Source organism: Papaver somniferum, unplaced genomic scaffold, assembly GCF_003573695.1.
Source record: "Papaver somniferum cultivar HN1 unplaced genomic scaffold, ASM357369v1 unplaced-scaffold_6, whole genome shotgun sequence".
In the NCBI taxonomy this organism is placed as follows: domain Eukaryota; kingdom Viridiplantae; phylum Streptophyta; class Magnoliopsida; order Ranunculales; family Papaveraceae; genus Papaver; species Papaver somniferum.
In genome coordinates, this window is record NW_020648748.1 from 774,902 (window position 1) to 796,786 (window position 21,885).

Here is a 21,885-nt window from a genome sequence, read left to right on the forward strand (position 1 = left end):
CCATGTGGTAGTTTGTCATTGGCCATGTAATAAACTTGCAATCAAAATTTAGTGTTGATGAACATTTGCTCCATGATTTTCTTATGAAGATGCTAGAAATTGAACATCCAGGTGATTAGGTAAGATTGATACATTAGGAGTGTGTATATTTTTTATTATTTGGGGTTGTTTCGAAGGATTAATGTGAATTTTAGTTCGAGGTATATGCAAATGGTACCACTAGATGTTGATTGTAGTGTCCCTTCAGTTTATCATACATTTATTAAGGAAGCTCCTTATGTCAGCGAGGTATAATTACAGGCTTTAGGAAGTGGCTATTCTGCGTAGAGGTGGTTTGGCTGAAGCTCTCATGGTGGACCACTCATTTGATCCTGCAAGTTATTACGTCCAAGTGTATCGAGCTGGTACTGAAGGCGATGGCCGCTTCTCTCCCTTACTCATACCATCTGTTGCAACCAAGTTTAATGAAAATATGGCATTATTATCCTCGCAGGCTGGTCAGTCTCCTCAAGAGGTATGCACTTAATACATGTTACAGCTTGATGTTTATAAACCTGAACGCAAAGGTGCGTAGTTCTTCCAACTTATCTTGTTGGGTATCTTAAAGAACCAAAAGCTCCAGATGGGACACTGTCATTGATCAAGGTTGTGCAAATGATAAGTCAATTTCTTGATCTTATCAAAGCCGAAACTCATATAGCTACAGAATCCTTCCAGTGTCAGAACCAGAGTCGTCGTTCACTCATTTGGATGACAACTACCTTTTGAAGGTTAAACTCGTGTTCAGTGTTCATGTATACTATGGACTGCTGGTTTATGAATTTTTGACGTTTTCTCTTTAGCAATACAAGGGGATTCTGATCCATGTAGCTATCACCCATGACGGTTTATGTGCACATATTACCCATGCGATATTAGGGTAACACAGGTGACAAGTACAAGTCTAAGGTGTGTGCACTTTTGATTTTGGGAATGATCTGCATTGTAAGCTCATTATACATGACATGTATGTTCTCCAAGAAATTTTAGCGGAGTGTTAACTATATCAGATTCTGTCGCTCTGGTAATGGAATTTGCTACTCTATTGGGTGTGCTTGGTTCTGTCTACACATGGTCTGGGAAGGAGACTCGCACCATTATTTTATACTGGTAGTTTGTATCTTTTGGTTGCCTATAGATATTCACATGTGTGTGTGTGTGTGTTTTATGTACTCAAATGTCTATGTTCTGTTATATGGTCACTGGCCAAACTAGTCAGTAGAGAGCACAAGAGTTCCTAAGCATATATGCCTAGCTCATTCAGTTTTTTTTCTCTCATGACCTTAAAAAATTAAGAGTAGAGAGTTCTGTTTCTACACTTTTAGTCGTGTATAACTCTGTAACTAGTTCATGCTTTAGAAAATATGCCTCCTACATCTGTTGTTTCTTGGCCCACCAGTATGTTTTGATGTAATGTTAATTTAATTTTTTTACATTATCTCCTTGAAAAGGCTTTATACTGTTTTCTTTTTTATGTTTTCCGTTATAGCTGCATACTTCTATTTATAATCATTTGTTAAATGTTTATTATATAAATTCCTGATTTTTTTGTATAAATATGTCCGATTGCAGAGTGGGGGCTCTCTGATTAAATCTACAAATCCATCACCTCATGTGAGCCAAGCTACTTATGTTAGCGAGATATAATTACAGGCTTTAGGAAGTGGCTATTTTGCGTAGAGGTGGTTTGCTGAAGCTCTCATGGTGGACCACACATCTCGACGAGAAGATGAGTGTAACAGAAAGCAAGGTAGTGTACGGTTTATAGAGGGTGGAGATTCACAGAGGTAGTCGGAGGGTTCATGGTATCTTTTTGTTTAAGGAAGCATTGAAGATATCCATCTAAGGGAATAGGTATGTATTGTGTTTTGCTGTATTGTGTTTCTGATGATCGTAACATGAGGGTTATGTTAGTGATTAATCACATCTCTGAGTGTTTTTCCTGGAAACAGCTCGAGCTTCAGTATCAACATGAGTACAGCAGCATCAGTACTAGCATTGGCTTGACAGCAAACCCCATGGTCAATTTTTCTGGGTTGTAGGAACACCCCTTCTTTCTCTTGGTACTGATATTTCTTACGACACTGCATCCGGTAACCTCACCAAATGGAATGCTGGAGTGAGCTTCACAAATGCTGACATGATTGGTGTTGTCACTTTGTGAGTATTTTCTTTTGAGCTCTTTCACATGGATGACTGACTCTTTGTTTTTAGTTGAGTGTTTTTCTTTTTTTGATTGCCAGGCTCCTTGTGTTTCTTTTGTCGATGTGTGTGTTATTTTCAATGCTTCTTACTGGCACATTGACAGTCCCTTGACCTATACAGATGTTGGTGCCAAGCTTTCCCATAGTTTCAGTACAAATGAGAACACCTTGACCATCGGTACCAAGAAAGCTTTGGACCAATTGACTTATGTCAAGGCTAGGATCAACAACCATGGTAAGGCAAGCGCTCTTATCCGGCACGAGTGGAGGCAAAAGTCCCTCTTTAGCGTCTTAATTAACCAACTGACGATGAATTAGAGTAGCCGATAATCTTATACTAAGATTTTATTAACCAATTTAGTCTTTGTTATAGAGAAACTCAGATAATAATACTGGTTTCTTGTATGATTGTTTTACATTTTACACATGTGTTTTACTGTCACATTTAGGAATTAAGAATGTGATGCTTAATATGTAATTTCTAAAATGAATTCTTCAGGTATTATCATAGGTGCAGTTGGGTCAACCGTCTATTAAAATCTTTAGCAGTCGCACTGGCTCTCGTTTTCCTTACTAGGTATTCATACTTTCCCTAAAGCTAACTAGGCTCAAACTTTATTCTAAAACTTTATGTTCAAATGATGGAATTCAATTTAGACTGTTGGATTATATACTTTAGAATTACGAAGTGCATAATTTCACTCTTGTGATAACATGAATGTTCTCTTGTTATTCTTTCAATTTATTTGCTTCTTAATAGTCTTACATATGTCCTTTTTGTTTAAACATTAAGCCCCCACCCACAGTTAGTATCATCAAGTGTCGGTCATTTTTAAGCATTGGGCGTCTATTCTTTTAGCCTACTGCACTTGTGTACAATAATTATTGTGTAGTGGATGCTTACTTGAACATTTGATTGAGGTATGATCGTATTATTGTTAAAACCGGATGTTTTAAATTTGTCTACGGAACTGCTATTGGAAATAGTGGTAACAGGAACTAAATTTATACCTAACTTATATTCTAATTTTCTAGTCCCTGATCTTGTAGAAAAACTCAAACTGGGTGGCCCTAATAAAATTTTTGCGTACAAATGCATGATTTTGTTCTTTTGGCTTTGATAAGTTCTCTAATTGTTAGTACCATTACATTTTCTTTCATTTATTTCTTTGATTGATAAAGACTATAAAGTGGAGGCATGAACAATGGTTTTGTTTGTATGATTAATATCCATAACATATCAGTTAGATGCATAAGTATAAGTTTTGGTGTTCTTTTCTTGTTGTCTCTTCTCTTGGTGTTTACCTTGTGCTTGTACCATCCAATTTCTCGACTAATCAATGTATCATCTGCTGTAGGCATGGTTTTAAGTCTAATTTGAAGGAAGTGACCATACCCATCACTTATTTACTGGTAAGTCATACTCACCATATCTAATTTCTTTGGCTATGCACATTTATGTCCCTTTACTTCTACTATTTTTCAGAATTATAACTTACTTTTGCTACAGATACACAGATACACCATTATGAAGTATCTGCTCAGTTGGGGAGTTGGGAATTTTAACATTTTGTTGTTTAGTCAATTGTCTATTAGTTAATCATGTTGTTTAATCTTAGAACTTACTAGCTAGCTCGAACATATGTATTGCTCCGAACTCAGGATTTCCATCCTTTTTTGTAATTTTAAACCCAATAGATTAAATTAATGAATGTTGAATTTTCAGTTTGAGTTTGAATTTGAGTTTAAGATTTGGTTCCATTTGAATTTAATTTGAGTTCCATTTGACTTGACTTTATCTTGAGTTCCATTTGACCTGACTTGACTCTGATACAGTCAGATTATTTCAGATTTAGCCATTCAGGCATTTCAGCAAATTTGAATCTCTTATTTTTTTTTTATATTATAATTTAAATCTGAGACCCACGAGTAAGAGTCTGTACACCGTTACCCTTAGAATCGGTCGTTGTTTTGAGACCCACGGATAAGGGTCGTACGAAACAGCAACGCTTTATCAGAGACCTCGACAGAGACGGTTAAATTCGGTCGTATAACTCGTATAAATGACTTGTCCTGACGGTCGCGGAACTTCTGTTTTCCACTAGTGTAGTGTATCATAGCCAGGACTTGCCAAGAGCGGCGAGGTATGATCCAGACGCCCCCGACACCCTTGTCTCAACCGTGTACCGCGACACCCTGATCGAGTTTCTATACTCCATGATAAAGAACTTAGTACCTTAGTATTTCGACTAAGGAGTCCCTACCGGATAGGCTTTTATTTCTCCCCCAATATCCATGACTCGGGTTCCAGGGTTGGTATGGCTTTCGCCTGAGCCATGCATTACTAGGTTTTCCCTAATTATGACGCGCGTTAGGGCTTATTTATATTTCCTCTTGCACAAGTGCGAACTAGGGTGCACACCACAATTGGATACCTATCCTCCCTAGTTAGAGGTTTTAAATTTTGTTGCCCCCTAATGAGGTCTTATTTTGTTGTAGACGGAATAAAACTTTTCTATTAATAATCTTTTCTCGTACAATTATGATTTTCCTTTATCTTCTTTATTCGCGCAAATAGGAATATCTTACTAATATTTTATAATAATCTATTAACTACTTCACCCATTTCATTTCTTCACCCACTTCGCATTTAAGTAGTACTTTTGAACTGATTTTTCACTCGCCCTAACCGTAAAACTGCTTTAAATGTTTCTTGTTATAAAGCGTATTCTCCATTTTTTTCCATATTTCTTTCATCTCTTTCCATTAACTTGTACATCCCATTACCAACATATTTCTCACCACATAAGGTTCAGTCCATGCTACTTTTTCTTTCTTCTTATTTCTCTTGCTTGTGATATGGTGGTATTTCGCTCATGACTAACTCTCCAGGTTGGAACTTTGCCCTTTCAAATTTCTTCGCGTATTCGTGCCTTTTTGCTATCTTGACCATCTTCATCTGAATTTGTCCTGTACTAGTTCCTACCTTGTTATCTTTTTCGATCTCAGTATCTGCTTTCCTTTATGATTCCTCACCTTCATGATAGTCATCAACTTCTCCTTCTTTTTCTATGAAATTCACCATCAATCTTTCGCACCATTTACTTTCTTCTGCGTCACGCTTCCAATTTCTTCTATTATTCGCACGCACTTCACTTTTCTCAACATCAATTTCATTGCATGTTTTCTCTTCATTAACATCTCCTCCGATGATTCCAACGCCTTGTAGTAACAGAAACTTGATACATTGATGATATGTGGAAGCCACACCCAAAATTCTATGTAACCACGGTCTTCCAATTAATGCATTGTATGGAGATTCGACGTCCACGACACAAAAGGTTATTTCTGTAGAGATTGTCTTAAGAGGGATTCGCATGGTAACCTATTCCTTTGGCTTGTTGGCTGACCCATTGAAGCCGTATATTTAATTAGTTGAAGGAATCAAATATTCATTTTTTCCTCCCATTGTCTTATATGTATGATAAAACAAAATATCCACCGAGCTCCTAGAGTCAATTAGTATCTTATTTATCTCCCATGTGAAATCCTCTTCACCTTCTCCTTTGTCCAGCCTTTCTTTTGATATTATCTCCAACTTCACCACCAGTGGACTCTCATGGAGTTCTCCTCCTCCAGAGACTTCTTCTTCGCTAAATGTGACTGGTTGCTTCTGTCATTCTTTGAGTTTTGGTATCTTTGCTAGGTTTATTATTTACTTCCCTTCAGCATCCCTTGCAAATACGCGGCTTAACACATGTCATGGAAGTCTTCTATACTTTTGAATGAGTGTATTATTGAGTTACAGTGTAGATTCTTGGCACTCACTCCCACTTCTATGAGAAAGGTATTTTTTCCTTTTGTCCAGTTGTTGTTGGTTGCGGTGGTGGTGGAGAAGGTAATGGTGTAGCTAGGAAGTGGTTAAGCTTTCCTTGCCCAATCATTCTTAATATGATTCGTTGTATGTTATTGTAGTTATTCCTTGTGTGGCCATGGAAACGATGATAAGCCCATAATTCTTTACTTCTTCTTACATATGGTGGTTCTTGTCCTAGATTAGGTGGTGGTGTTATCTCCTCCATTAATATAACAGCTTACTAGACTTTGTCCATTGTTGTGTTAAGAGGTGGCATCTTCACCTCCTCATGGGTTGTATAGTTCGCGCCTTGATTGTGATACCTCCTATTTCCTCCATATCCGTCTCCAGAATTGTTGTATCTTGAGACTTTTTTGTTTCCCTAATGATTATTGTATTTCCTCTCTCTGTATTCTTGATCATACATTTCTTGGTTTCTGCTACTCATGGCTACCTGCTTTTGTTGGTCTTCTACGATTAACTTCTCTTTACTACCATGCGAAGTGCTCGCAACAGTGTTCGTCATCCTTGGTAATAGACTTGCATTTCCTACTCTTTCACTCGTGACTGCAACCGGGTAGGACTCCATATCTCTCTTCATTTCTTCAAGGGAGATATATTCTTCTTGGTATTCGCGCAGCTCCGTCATCGTTATTCTGTCTTTCATTCTGAATATCTGTGTAAACAACAAGTCAGTTGGAAATAATGCATTGATGAATTCTAAAATGAGATTCCATTCATCCACTCTCCCTGCCATTTCACTACTCATTGTCCTCCACATTTTAGTGATATCTCGCAGACTTTCATTCGTTCTCCTTCTTAAGCTGAATGCTTTCTCAATTCCTGGTCTTTGCATGCTACTGCTGATGTATTGTCCCAAGAACAAACTCTGCAAGTGCTCGAACGATTTTATTACACCTACTGGCAATCCATCAAACCACTTCAAGGTTTCTCCTGCAAGGCTCGCCGGAAAATACTTGCATAAGACCGCGTCGTTATCTTCCTATTATAACAAAGCTAAGCTATATGTCTTTATATGCTGAATAGCGCACGTAGATCCATCAAAGATTCTAGGAAACGTGGGTAGCGTGCACTTTATTGGTATGGTTACCAATTGTATTCGTCATGCGAAGGGTGTTCATACTGCTTCTTCTATCGCTTCTTTTAGCTGTCTTATTCCTCTATCTTTCCCTTTTGTTACTAATTCTCTTAGATCTGCTATTTCTCTACGAATTTCATCGTTTGGGAATATGTTTTATTCTTGTTTCCTAGGTATTTTCATGCGTTCTTGCCTCAGTCTGTTTTCGTGCCTGCTTTGTCGTATGTCCTCTTCTAGTTCTTGTCGTTCTTCTTCGTCTCTTCTTTCTCTTCGCCTTTCCATTTCATTTTGTTGTCTCAGCATCTCTCTTCCATGAAGTATCATTCTTTCCTGCTCTGGGTCATTCTCTTTCTCCGATTCATCATGCGTGCGGTTGTATTCTCTGTTACGTTCCAACCTACCTTCTCTACGATGTCTTTTCCTGGTTTCATCCTCACCCACTTGGACATACCGATCTTCTATGCGAGTTTTCTTTCACCTGAAAAGTGTTATTCAAATTGTTATTTAACAGTTGTCCCCGTGTATTATCTCTGTGCTCAGATCTACTTCTCATAGAGGTACTACTGCTCATTTTCGATCTCGATCTCGATCTTGCACATGTTGTTCTGGATCGTGACTGTGACCTTTGCTCCTGTAATCGTTGATTTTCCTCTCGTAGTTCATCGTTTGTCGCGTCAAGGTCGCACATAGTTCCTCTTATCTTATTCTTTCGTCTGCTAATCGCTTCCTTAGTTTTTCTATGGTCATATTGTCTTCATTTTCTCCTACTGCTCCTTCTTCATATGTCCTTTCTTAATTTTCTTCTGTTGTATCTGTATCTGTAGTGTGAACACTTACTTCATCATGGTTTCTTTGACCGTTCTCCCTTCCTGTTGCATCTGAGATCTGATCGGCTGAGATCTGTTGTTCCTATCTCCCATTCTAGATATCTCTGCGATTTCGCCTCTCCTTCTACCTGCAATTCTTCTACTCCTCCTAATTGGTGTTGCATTTTCTACTGCAGATGTTCGCCTCGCCATTTTGTGTTCCTGAAATAACAAACCCTAAACTTATGCAAACCCAAAACCTCATTCCTAAATGAAAACTATGTTTTGAATGATTGAATCCAAATGTTGAGATTCTGAGAAAACGATCGAAATCTTTCACGAAAACAAGAACAACAAGAAACATTTGAAGAATATAACCCTTAGGATTACTCCATAAGTTCGAAATCAACGAATACTCAAGAAGGAACGTATGAACCTATTTGTTTTGTAAGCCGAAACTCAACGAAAACAATCAAAAATATTTCACAAAAACAAGAATATAAGAAATCTTCGAAAAATCAGTTTAAGATTTTCATAAACAGGTGTAATCTTTTCCCCGAGATGTGTTCTAGTGCCAAAATGTAGTAGCGAAAAATCCCACTACTACACCCTTTCAATAATCTATATAACAAACTAGGAAACCATTGTGAAGAACACGTAGAAGAATTTTATTAGGTTTGGAAATCAATACAAAGAAGTAAAGTAAAACCCTAACTTGGGAAACAAATAACTTTCTCTCTCTTAAGGTTCTATCTCAACTCTCCAAAAAGATCTCTCCCTATACAATGGTGGTTGGTCCTACATATAGGAGTTTACATAGTGGAGGACAGCTAATAAAGCCCCTATTTTCGGATCTGACGTGCGATGAAATCGCACGCTTATATTGAATCTTCTCGCACGAGCTCCTGAACTTCGCACAACTCTCATGCGTTATTCGTGACGTCATTGACTCCGTCATATGGGATATGCTACGTGCGAGATAAATTCGCTCCTTTGTGACATCACTACTTCGCATAATTATGGTGTGAGCGATATTTAGCCCCTCCAATTTTCGAGTGGAAATTTCCAGCTAGGTTCCTAATGCCCTGTCCCTTTTAGTCATTTTGTGTTTTCGTGTTTTGATAAAAATATAAAACCTTGTTATATTTTAACCTAAATAAAAATAAAAGAAAAACCTTTTTAGTCCTTAGATTTTTCAGTCGAAGTTTCCATGATCTTATTTAATTGGCGTATTTTGAGTGAGGGAATTTACACTGAAATTTTATTTTGAAGGGGTAATTTATTGTCCATGCAAAGAATCAATCTATTTCTATTTTTTTCTGAGCGGGGTCTAATTTTTGGTGCCTTATCCATCTATTTGCACATTTCGATATAATTTAATTATTACAAAACTGTCTTTGGTCTCGTTCTTGTTCTTGGCTCAGGTATGACACCTCATCGTTCCTAATTAATTTCTTTAATAGTTTTGTTTTACGTTTCAGTCAAGGGTTTTATATTTTGTTATATTAGCAAATCCATTCCTATTATCTAGCGGTTTTTTAACCAATCACCTTAGCCCAAACTCACTATCCGCCATATTTACCATTCAATCACAATTGATATCACCTGTACAACTTCCCAATTGTCAACCCTCTCCAACCTAATTCACCTCTCACCCTAGCATTTCATTTGGTAAGACATGTCTATTATCGCATGGAACTGTCAAGGTTTAAACCAGCCACCAACAATTCAACATCTTATTGGACTTGTATCAATGTACAAACCAACTATATTATTTCTATCCGAAACTTTGGCCAAAGACTTTCAAATGCTGCAAATTGCACAGACTTTGCAATTTCCAAATCACTGCACAGTTCCTAAAATCGGCATAAGGGGGTCTTATGTCTATTATGGAAAAATGAGGTCAACATCCAAATCATCCTAAGTCCCAAAGTTATATTCATGCTCTCGTCACACCTGCTCCTCCATCCCAACCTCGGTTTTTCACGGGTATATATGGCCCACCACATCCAGACCCAAGAAAAATCTGTGGGAAAATCTTCCAACAATTTTTCCTAGCACCTCAACACCTTGGATGCTACTGGGAGATTTCAACGAAGGTCTGGACCAATCCGAAAAAAAAGGAGGCATACCGGTAACGTATGCACAAACGCAATTGTTTCTCAATCTAATGGATCAAATGGGATATATTGATTTAGGATTCAGAGGAGGCCCGTTCACTTGGATAAACAACCAACAAGGTCATGACAACATCCAACAAAGACTTGAAGAGAAGTAACAAATCAGCATTAGAGAACAGCCAACCCCCATGCTGGAATCACACACCTGGCATGAATAACCTCGAATCATGTTCCTATCCTTCTTCAAATGAAAGCCTTGGACTTGCAAGGGAGTAAGAATTATAAATTTGAGCATCTATGGCTATCTCACCCTCAACTTCATCAAGTGGTTACCTCGGCATGGGATAAACTACAGGATTCGGATCCACCTTTGAACATCCAGATAAAACTCATTCAACCAGTGATGCTCTAACAGAATGGAATAAGATTAATTTTTTCCATATACCCACTTTAATCAAAAAGTCAACTGCGAAAATTAAAGCTGCCCCACAACAATGTGCTACGCAAACTGGAGCTGCACTGGAAAACTGGAATCAACAAGAAAAGCAACTCCGAATTGAACACCTGAATTTATTGGATTTCCACGCAACATATTGGAAGCAGAGATCTATAATAAAATGGCTTCAGTCAGGCGACCGTAACACCTTATTCTTCCATACAAAGGCCACAATTCATAGAAGCTGCAACAATATAAAACAAATTCAGGATCATCAAAACAATTGGATTAACGACAAAAAACAAATTATTAGGATCATGCTTGAACACTTCACATACCAGTATACGACTCCAAATACAGTAGTTGATGAAAATTTGTTCGAGGCAATAACACCAAGGTTAACCCCCCGACAATGTGAGAAACTAACAGCGGAAGTCACCAATGAGGAGGTCAAATAGGCACTTTTCTCCATAGGATCAGATCGCGCTCCAGGACCAGATGGATTCACCAGTAAGTTTTTTAAAGTTTTCTGGGAAACTACCCAACCACAACTTATTGCAATGGTCCGAAGTTTCTTCTAGTCATTCAGCATTCACCCTCTCATGAACCACACTAACATCACTCTAATCCCAAAGACTGAACATCCTCAAAACCATCTCAATTTAGACCGATAGGGTTATGTAATGTCACTTACAAAATAATATAAAAGATCTTGGTCAATCGCATAGGACCTCTACTTCCATTTTTGATAAGCCCATACCAAAGTGCCTTTATGCCTCAACGATCCATTCATGATAACATAGCTATTGCAGCTGAACTTTTTTACCACATCAGAAAATCATACCGTATGAAGGATCCTAAAATAACACTGAAGCTAGACATTCAAAAGGCCTTTGACTCCGTGGACTGGGGATTCATCAAACAGGCTTTCACCACTTAGGCTTCCCCTCAAACTTTGTAAATTATATTATGCTATGCATATTTACGGTAACCTACTCAATCAATATCAACGGCACATCGCACGGATACATCACCCCAACCAGGGGAATACGACAGGGAGACCCTCTCTCTTCTTATATATTTATTATTTGTGCGGAAATATTGTCCACCATACTTGAAGCACAAAATAAGATAGAGGGGCTCCGCATTTCTCAAAAAGCTCCACCAATACTGCATCTTATGTACGCATATGATCTCTTGATAATATATAAAGAAACTCCAGAAGGCACCAATCACCTCAAATTTCTACTACAGGCATACGGCACCTCGGCGGGTCAATACATCAACGATTCTAAATCCACACTAATACATCACCCAAAGCTAGAACAACCCAAGATAGATAAGTTAACCCAAGATTTCAACATGCCAACAACATCGAACCCCCCTACCTATTTAGGAGTACAATTTAAACATGGTAAATCCTCTAGCCACATTTTTGCCCCTCTGCTTCAACGGCTGGCACGAAATGCAAAAGGATGGATGACCAAATGCCTAAACCAATCGGGAATATTCGAGATCATAAAATCATCACTAACCCCTATTTCCAACCACCTCATGCAAACCGAAATCCTTCCTTCTCATATCCACCAAAAAATGGATCGTGTCACGACAAACTTTTTATGGGGTCACGATTCTTCAAGAAAACTCCACACACTGGGAAAAGACAAGCTCCACAAACCCAAATCACAAGGAGGGCTCGGTATCCGAACTAGCAAGGAACACAACAAAGCCCTACTTATGAAACGAGTTTGGCACATTCACAAAAACCCTAACTCTATCTTAGCCAGACTATATAATGAAAAATACCTTGATCACACCCCCATTTTCGAAAGCATCCCACCACTCCCGTCTTCCCCTAGCCCTCAGTGGAGGCATATGACCTCGCTCATACCATTTTTCAAACAACATCTCTTCTATCAAGTAGGAGATGGATTACACACCCCAAACAAGCAAATTGGAAACCACAATTTGAAAATACCATTAACCGAGCTTCTTGTTGTCCAATACAATCAGTAACGGACATCATCGACTCATCAACCAGGAATTGGGATCATGAAATATTAAGCCTACTTCGCCACCCTATAATTCAACGAATTATCAACATCCAAATCCCACAGAGCAATTAACCCGATAGGATCATATGGCCTTTTACAAAAAGCGGACAATATACTACTGCTTCAGGATACATCTGCCTCATTAGCGCTTCTACGCAAACTCACCAAAACCCCCTTCCACCATCCAACTTCCTTTGGACACTCCCATGTCCCCCAAAAGTACAGTTTTTCTTGTGGAAAGCAATTAATGAGGGTTTACCAACCCTCAACATCCTTCATCGCATCCATCTCACCAACTCCAACCTATGCCCTCAATGCAGTTCTAATCCCGAAACATCCATTCACATTCTGCTACACTGTCAGACAGCTATATAAATTCTTGGAACCTCTTACTAAACCACCTCAAAAACCTTCACGTCGCCTCACAAGGCATACCCATTTCACTACTTAACCAAGCAACCATATCTAAAATCCTTCAAAGAAAAGTACCTGCACCGATAACCACAACCTTCTGATTCCTTTTTTGGTCCTTATGGTTAATCAGGAACGCTGTGATGTATCGGCAACAACAACAAAATCTGATAAATGTAATGCAAATGTCCATCAAACTCCCGCAGGAATATTCTTGGGCCCAGACACACCTCCCACCGGTGCTCCCTGGGATGCAACCATATCCAAACCCAGAACAAAGAACAGTAACAACTTTAACCATCTTTGTAGGATGCCTCAAGCCTGAATCAGATTGGATGAAAATCAACATGGACGACGCAACAAGAGGAAACCCCGAAATAGCGGGAGCAGGTATTATTTGTAGAAATGAGGAAACCAACACTATGCTAGCAATAACACAACCTCTAAAACGGCGATTAAACGAGGATGGTCAAAAGTCCAATTTCAAAAGGATTCACAAAATTTAATGAGATTTATAACCTCAGATACAGACCCCCCTTGGTATATATTTGACCTGGTTGCAGAGATCAAACAAAGGCTCGCCTAAATCCAGCAATATACCGTTAGCCACGTCTATAGAGAAGCAAATCAAGCGGCAGATGGTTTAGAAAACCGAGAAGCGGATGATTGCTCCATAGGAAGACTCATGACAGCAATATGGGAACATACAATTCCACAATCTATCAGTTCTACTGTAATAGCAGACTCTATGGGTATTACGTACCCCGTGTAATCTCAGTCTAATCTAATAAATTTCATGCTTCAAAAAAAATAAAAAATCAAAACTTGCTGGAATAAAAGAAACATCTGATTAGCTCCGTTAAATTTGGCGTTAGTCCATCCATTCTAGGCAATAATACTATTAGATCGCTCATCATCAGGGATGCAACCAGCACATGGCAAGGAATGGGTAGTTTCCAAGTAAGATCGACGGGAGAAGGTGTGACACAGAGTAAGAAAGCGATTAAATTGAAATTCGCTCTGTGAGACTACATGGTACATATGTATAGATGCTAGTTTTTATAGGACCTAACTCCTATCCATGAATGAACCAACGTTTATGTTTTTAGCAGTGTTTTTCATCCTGTTGATCAAGGGCTATGTCATACTAGAGTAGTTGGCGTACTACTCCAGCCTTTTTGATGTAGCAGCGCAAAACATTCCAACTGTTAAGAAGATATATTCAGTATAATTGCCATCTTCTGCTAAGCCACCAATCTTAGGACAACATTAATGATACGTGGTTCATCGCAAAACATTTTTTTGTTTTACTTATTTTGATCCTTAAATAAGGGATTTTATTGGGAGGGACAGAACCTACTGCAAAGGAAGTTACAAATTACAAATTCCCTAACAAGGATACAACTTCCCTCCTAGAAATGACACGAAAAAGAACAATTATACCAGCTGCAAAAGAACAGGTAAAAGAACAAGTGAGACTTACAAGCTAAGCTACATACAAGGTGGTTAAAACTTCAAAGACCCCAGTCCTCCAATTGAGCATGAACTCACTAAGAAGAGATTCTGGAAATCAGCTGGTTGAAAGTATAGACAGAATTAAGGCAGTGGTATGTATGTCTAATCTTCTGATTCATTACAAGACATAGTCACTATATCATTTCGTTGCAACTAAAAATCATCATCTAAAGGAGGACCCTGGCTATCAAGATAACTAAAGCTCCATCCAAGTGATAAGCTACACAAGCATTTGAAATAAAACATGCGACACTACTTGAATTCATGTAAACCAGACGACCATGTCTAAGGGTGCACAGGAACCGAGCCGGACCGACGGACCGTCCCGGAACCGGTGGAGCCGTACCTATTTTTGTCCCGAATCGAGGAAGGGGGTACAGGTACTGGTCCAAAAAATAGGAACCGAGGATAGGGAGGTACAGGTACTCGGCCCTACCCATATCCCGTGCCGAACTATACCGAGTGTACCGATCATTTGTGATCGTCAGATTTCTATCTAATCTAACGGTGGTAGATATCTAGTATATATAGGAATGAAGTTAGGGTTAGAAACAAAAGTGATTCATTTTCTTTTTCCTTCTTCTTCTTCTTCTTCGCGGCTCTCCTGTCCTGAGTCTCCTCCTCCATCACTGTGTTCATAAGAACACACGTTAAACAACACCAAATCCATCACTGTTTGTTTGATTAATTCAATAAGTTAACTAGAAGTCTATAACAGGTAACCGAAATTTCTTTGATTATGATTATTATTGTGAATATGTGATGTTTTTATTATTTTTTTTTAATTTTGATTTTGATTATTATCTTCCTTTTGTGTGTGTGTTCAGTTAAATTTAGACTGAGGAGTGAATTGGGGACCCGGAATCACGATCTATTTGTTCTGAATCTTCTGATTCCTTAATCATTTGATTAGGTAAGATGCAATCTAGATCTGTCATCTGTATCATTTAATTTGAGCTTCATTAGTTTGATTATAAGTTTATAACATAATGATTTGCATGACCAATTCTAGGGTTTTGGAATTTTCTGCTATCTCTCTGCACCCTTAATCTCAAATTCTCAGCCAAAGATAAATCATTTCTTTCTTCCTCTGTTTATTTATTGGACTGTAAATTTTAGATGGGTTTCTAAATATCAACTTTGTGGAGATATTTATGTTTGAAAGATACTAGAAATGATGGAGTTTATGTATGTTTCCTGTTGATAGAGTTTTTGGGTCTATTCTAGGAGTTAGTTAGGGTCTCCAGTCTGTTATATGCTTGTTGATGGAGTTTTTGCAGAAAGAAGCTATAATTGAATCTAATTTCTGATTCATGAATACAATGATTAGAACATGTTTCTTATTTCTTTTGTTATATGTCAAATGTAAAGTTAATTACTGTACTGTTAAGCAAAATGAAGTAATTCAAAGGTAAATCATCCTACTAAACTGGGTATAATTTGTTTAACTAAAATACTACTTGAGGTGCCGATTTTGCAATTCTGTTTTTTACTACAACTTGAATCCGTTTCAGAGTACAACAAGTAACCTATTATTGTTGGAACTAGAATTCTGAATCCGATTAGAGTATCACAAGTCATCCCAAAATCAAGCCTATATAAAATTATAAATACCTGCTGGCCTATGCTTAATCTCCACACACAATCTCATCCCTTTTCTTTATGCTGCCATTTGATATGCAGAGAACATGCTTAGAATACATGTTTAATTTCGGATTCATGTAGTCAATTGAATCTTCAAATGTATGTAGTCATTTGAATCTTAGAATACACTTAAAGAGCACTATCTATTTACTTATGTTTGGCAGTATTATACATAGACTAATAGTTACTAACTGCTATTACTTGTTTTTGTAGCGTTACTTGGTCCTATCAACAACAATGCCACCACAAGTGATGCTGCCATGGAATGGAATAGAAGATCAAGACTCAAGACTTTGTATTTGTCATTGCCAGTTTGCCACCACTGTCCAATCATTCTGTCGTTGCTACTGCTACTTGATAATGCCACCACCAATGCATTGTGGTTAAGAATTAAGACTATTGTGTGTGTTTGTGTGCTACTGCTACTTTTTCTTTTTTCAGATTTTCAAGACTTTGGTTGTTTGGAACTTTGGTTTGCTAGTATTATTGTTACGTGTTAATTGTTAATTTGTTCTTTGATTGAGATATTGGTTAATATATTGAAAAATAGGTAAAACAGGTACTCAATTTGTCTGGAAAAATGACAGGAAAATCTGTCTTTGAATTCTGACAGAAAGTACCGATTGATACCGGAACCGTACCTGGTACCGTACGTGTACCGATCGGTACCGGAACCGAGGTACAAGGTACAGGTACCGGTCCAAAATTTTGGAACCGAGCCTAGGGAGGTACAGGTACTCGGCCTGGGCAGGAACCGAGCCGAACCGTACCGTGTACACCCTTAACCATGACCTTTATTAATTTAAGGGACTGAAGTACCCTACAGCATTCTTGTTTTACAAAAGCAATTACTTCATCGGTGTCATCCATTTCTGGAGCAACGCAGACAAATGATTGTTCTTTCTTTGCAATTAAGAGGAAACGAGTATAAAGTAATAGCAGATATGGATGTATCTTAGGGTTTATATATCAAACGGCGTAATTCTGTTCTTCAAGGAGTGATTTATAACGGGTTAGATTATTTGACTGTTTGAACAGATTACTACTGGACGGTTTACCTGTCGCTAAACCCATAAGTGGTTTGGGTAAAATCTGCGGATTTGGGTAAACCCATAAGTTGTTTGGGTAAAATCTGCGGATTTGGGTGTTCTTCCTCATCCCTACTTATTATTAGGTGGTGTGAGTCGACCCATATCATCCCCAGTCCCCACGAGCTAGATGTCCGTCCACCAAAATGAGGATGGATTCGGTCGGGTTGGTGGATTGGACAACAATTTTCACCCCAGGAAGGAATATATACGGTCGGGTGATTCACGAACGTGTTGCTTGGTAAACCTGATAATGACCAAAATATATTTTACTTTGGTGTTATAAGCTTGAAGTTCGGCATTTTCTTCACAAATGATTAAGCTGATTTGGAGTGTGAGACACTGAGACAGACAAAGCACTTCCAACTGGGGATTTTCTGGCATGAAACCTACTCCCTTCCTATTAACTTGATTCAAATGGCATCAAATATTTGCTTCTCACTTCGGGCAGTTAGCCCTAGACTCTGCGAGACTATATAGAACTGGTAATGTTGTGTTAATGATATGATTTTTGGCCCTTAAAGCAGAAAAGGTTATTTTGCGTTAATCACCTTTTTCGCTAATTGCGTCATTGTTCTATGCGAGTCGGGAAATTAGGTTAAAAGTAGACAAAGAATATCTACTTTGTAAGAGCAAACAAGATATAATAAAAATGGGTGGAAGGGAGAATCACAAATTTAAACTTGAGGAAACTTTACGAGTCAATTGTCATCATTAAAATATACATTTGAGAACATAATACAGGAATGGATTCTATGTAAAATGTTAAATCTAGTTACATTTTTAATCATAATCAGAATCAAATAAAACTATAAATCAAGGGTGGAGTAGATGGCATATGTCTGTCTGATTTTAAAATAGTGGAGAATTCAAAATCATTATTATCTAAAGGAAGAAGAGATAAGCTCAAATCCAAGTTCAAACTCAAAACTCTCCTGCAACTATTTGATCTCATCAGTACCGGAACTGTGGTAAGACTTCTTTTTGATGAGTAACGTCAGTATTATTAGATGGTGAGGATCCAGTCATGGATGCTCGATGTCTTCTCATATGCCCACCCAAAGCTTGTCCAATTGAAAACTTCAAACCACAAATAGAACACTCATGAATGTTTTGTTTCTTCGCTAGCTGCTGGTTACCACTGATACTTTGATTATCTAATGAGTACAGTTCCATCAACCGAGGTTTCTTGTGACTTGCCCTATGTCCTCCCAGCGCTTGAAACGATGGTAACTGTTTATTACATGTTTTGCATTCGTACATACGACTTCGAGTACTTGTTGGCATCCTCTGCTGCTGAATCACAGATTGATAGTTGATATCTCCATTATCATGTGATAATAAGCTTAAACACTTCGCCATGGTTGCTGCCATGCTTTCTTCAATTTCTCCTCTACTTCTCTTGTTACTCATCATCATGTCTTCTTTGTAGTACTAAAAAGAACGGATGTTTGAATGTAAAAACACTGGTTGGAGGAATGGGAAATTGTTTCGCTGCTGAAGAAATGTGAAATTGTTATTACAGTGAATGAAAATGGAACCATTGTTGGAGGAATATATATATAGTGGACGCGAGCGGACTATCCGAAAACGTGTTTATTGTGACATAATGAATACAACGTTTTGCTTTGTTGACCTGAGAGTTGCGAATGGCTAAACCAAATTTCCCTAAAGGTTTGTACAAATTTCAGTTGTGAATATTAAATTAGTAGTACTGTGAGAACCAACTAGTTAGTCATTCGCTTGGAAGCTTCGATTGCCAAATACTATTCCTAGAATTACGAAGAAAAGGGGATAATTTAGTTGGGACTGCATAAACAAATTATAAGCATAACTTAACATGGAAGACACTGTTGGATCGCCACCACTTGACGCGTTATTTTTGCTGCCACACTTCTCTAACAACGATAACACTAATATTATCCTTTTGCTAGTGTTATTGGTAAACCACCAAAACCAAATCCTGGCCTTCAAACTATCATTCAACAGTTTTGCTAGATACCTCCAAAAAAAAAAATGTACTTTTGCTAGATTGGCCGCTAAAAAACGACGGATTCTACAGCTAAGTTATTAAATCCTTTGAACGTGGAATAAGATCTTATAATGAAGTTCAATTAGTGCTGGCGGGTGGCAACTCAGAGTCTTAAAACCTCTCGGGCTAGGCTGATCAGTCAATATACAACTACGAAGGAACGAGTCCTGCTCCTTATGATTGTCATTACGGTAGTTACTTTTCAGTCGTTCAAATGCGTTTCCGATGATGCACTAGTAAGGTGCACACTCGATGAGTGGAGATCCAATGAAGATGCTTAAAACAAGATAGATATACACTAGTCATAGCACATTTATATTGGGCTTTAATACTCGGACTTTTATTCAATGGGCCTGCGACAAGATGTGAACCCAACTCAACTTTACTTTTCTGAGGAAGGCTGTTTTTAGGCATACCAAAAACTTTCAAGGCATACAAAATAGTTTTTCCATCTTAGGTGACCTTATATGGAGTGTCTATTGGGTAGTTCAATTACCTATATACCCTTGAACCTAAAATCAAAAAATAAACTATCCTAAACATCTCTTCTTCTTCCTCCAGCCAAACCACCTTCCTTTTCTCTCAGAATTTTTTTTTCATCACCGTAATTAATTATCGATTCGTGAAAATTCGATCATCGGTTAAACTGAACTATATAATGGATCGTACAAAGAAAAAAACAAACGTCAGGTGTTCTAAATCCTCTTCCAATCCATGAATTAAAGAAGAAGAATCAATTGAAGATGAAGGTGTAAAAACTATAATTGAACCAGAAATTGAATCGGAAATTCAACCATTTGAAGCTCCAAATACTGAAATGAGGATAAGAAGGTATTCCCTACAAACCCAATCTTTTATTTGTTGTTTTTTATGGATTGAATGGGTTAAATTGCTAAAAACTTAGGGTTTTGACGGTTACAGTAGCGGGTTCGGCTGATAATTGAGTTGAGGTTTGAGCCGAACTGTTCTTAAAATTTCACCCTGAAAGTGTCTATGAAAAGTTCGGCTAAACAGTAAATGTCAATTTTTAGCCGAACCCAAAAATGTGTATTGAATACGTCCCAGAACAGTGTGTCAGGTTCGGCTAATACCTTGCAAACCTTCCCGGCCGAACATGAGAAGTGAAATTTACCCCAGGTGGTTGTCAGGTTCTTCTGACTCGATTAGATCACTTTCAAGCCGAACCTCTCTCTGTAAACACTTCGAAAAATATTGATTTGCAGGCTCTAGGTTCGGCTAGCTCGTGTTGTTGAGTTATCAGCCGAACCTTCTCTTTGCACACTCAAGTTTTTCGATCTTGTTTTCGCCATAACTTTTTCGTCCGATGTCGGAATGAGCTCATTGATTTTAATGAGTTTAATACGGACCTTGGTATTCTCCATCATTAGACTTCACTTTCTTAACACTTTTAGTAATTTCCACTTTTTTTGTTTGGTTCATCCTATGAAAAGGCTGCACAATAGAAAACATATGTAATAAAAAGCCTAACCGCTAAATGTGTATGAATTTAAGTGTTTCATGGAAAATCAGTATCTTGTTCGGCTGATGCGATTTTTTGAATATGAGCCGAACTTGGAAAAATATATAGTTCGGCTGATACGATATTTAGAGTGAAAACCGAACCTAACTCTCAGGAATAGGTTCGGCTTGTTATTAGACTTTAATATAAGCCGAACTAGGATCTTGCAAATAGGTTGGAAGTTGGAAAATGAAGGTTCGGCGTATAACGTTAACAAATTCAGCTAGCCGAACTGTTCATCAATTTAGTGGGTTCGGCTTATATTTTTAAGATGAACATAGTCCTGGTTCGCCGAACCATGATGAAAAATACAATTTTTTGATGATTTCAAGCTACAAAAGTGAGATTAAACATAAAATAGAAGTACATGTGTGTTAGAAGCATTGGGTTCCTCATCTACATATTTATCATCTGGATTTGGCTCATAAAAATCATCATCTTGAGTTTGTGTAAAATCATTCTCATAATCTGAGAAATCAGCCATTTCTGGATCATTGTTGTAGTTGATATGTATTTTCCTAGGTTTTTTAGATGAAGAATGACCCTCCTCATCCTCCATTGAATCAAGAAAAAAAATTTCTCACAAAGGGAAGATTTGCTATTATAAAAAGTTTTGGTTAAGGGGGTTTCTGATTTTGTTATTTGACATCCTCTTTTGTCTTTATTCAGTATTCCTAGAAAGGTTTAAGTATGCCTAAAAACAGCCTTCTTTCTGAGATGTCTCCACCCTACTGTCGGGTTTGGGCTTTTCTATTTTTTACTTCGAGTTTGGGGAGTTAGACTTTTCTTCGTCTGACGTCAAAATTGAGCGATTTTAGGTTCGTTGCGATCGTATTTCAATTTCCTACATTATGAAGGAAAAAAAAATCTACATTTAGATAAAAAAAAAATATTCGGAGCAATGTCATCGAAAATGATCGTGTTCCCTAAACAAACGAAGCCATTAAAATATGGATCATGCCATCAACATGTCAATGTCGTGTCATCAACCGGGTGCCACATCATCTAGCATCTTGCCATATTTTCCATGTTAGTAACTTGCGACCATGCAATGAGCCACAT

At 37.9% G+C, this 21,885-nt stretch overlaps 1 protein-coding gene and 1 pseudogene across 1 annotated transcript; one reads left to right on the forward strand and one right to left on the reverse strand.

Moving 5' to 3' along the window:
* Positions 1 to 349: 349 nt before the first annotated feature.
* On the forward strand, positions 350 to 2,810 carry LOC113343487 (annotated as a pseudogene).
* A 15,295-nt stretch (positions 2,811 to 18,105) lies between these two features.
* LOC113343444 (zinc finger protein ZAT11-like) lies at positions 18,106 to 18,779 on the reverse strand. Its single transcript, XM_026587621.1, has one exon. It carries the CDS (start codon positions 18,689 to 18,691, stop codon positions 18,227 to 18,229), a length of 465 nt encoding a protein of 154 aa, XP_026443406.1. The 5' UTR covers positions 18,692 to 18,779; the 3' UTR covers positions 18,106 to 18,226.
* Positions 18,780 to 21,885: the final 3,106 nt, after the last annotated feature.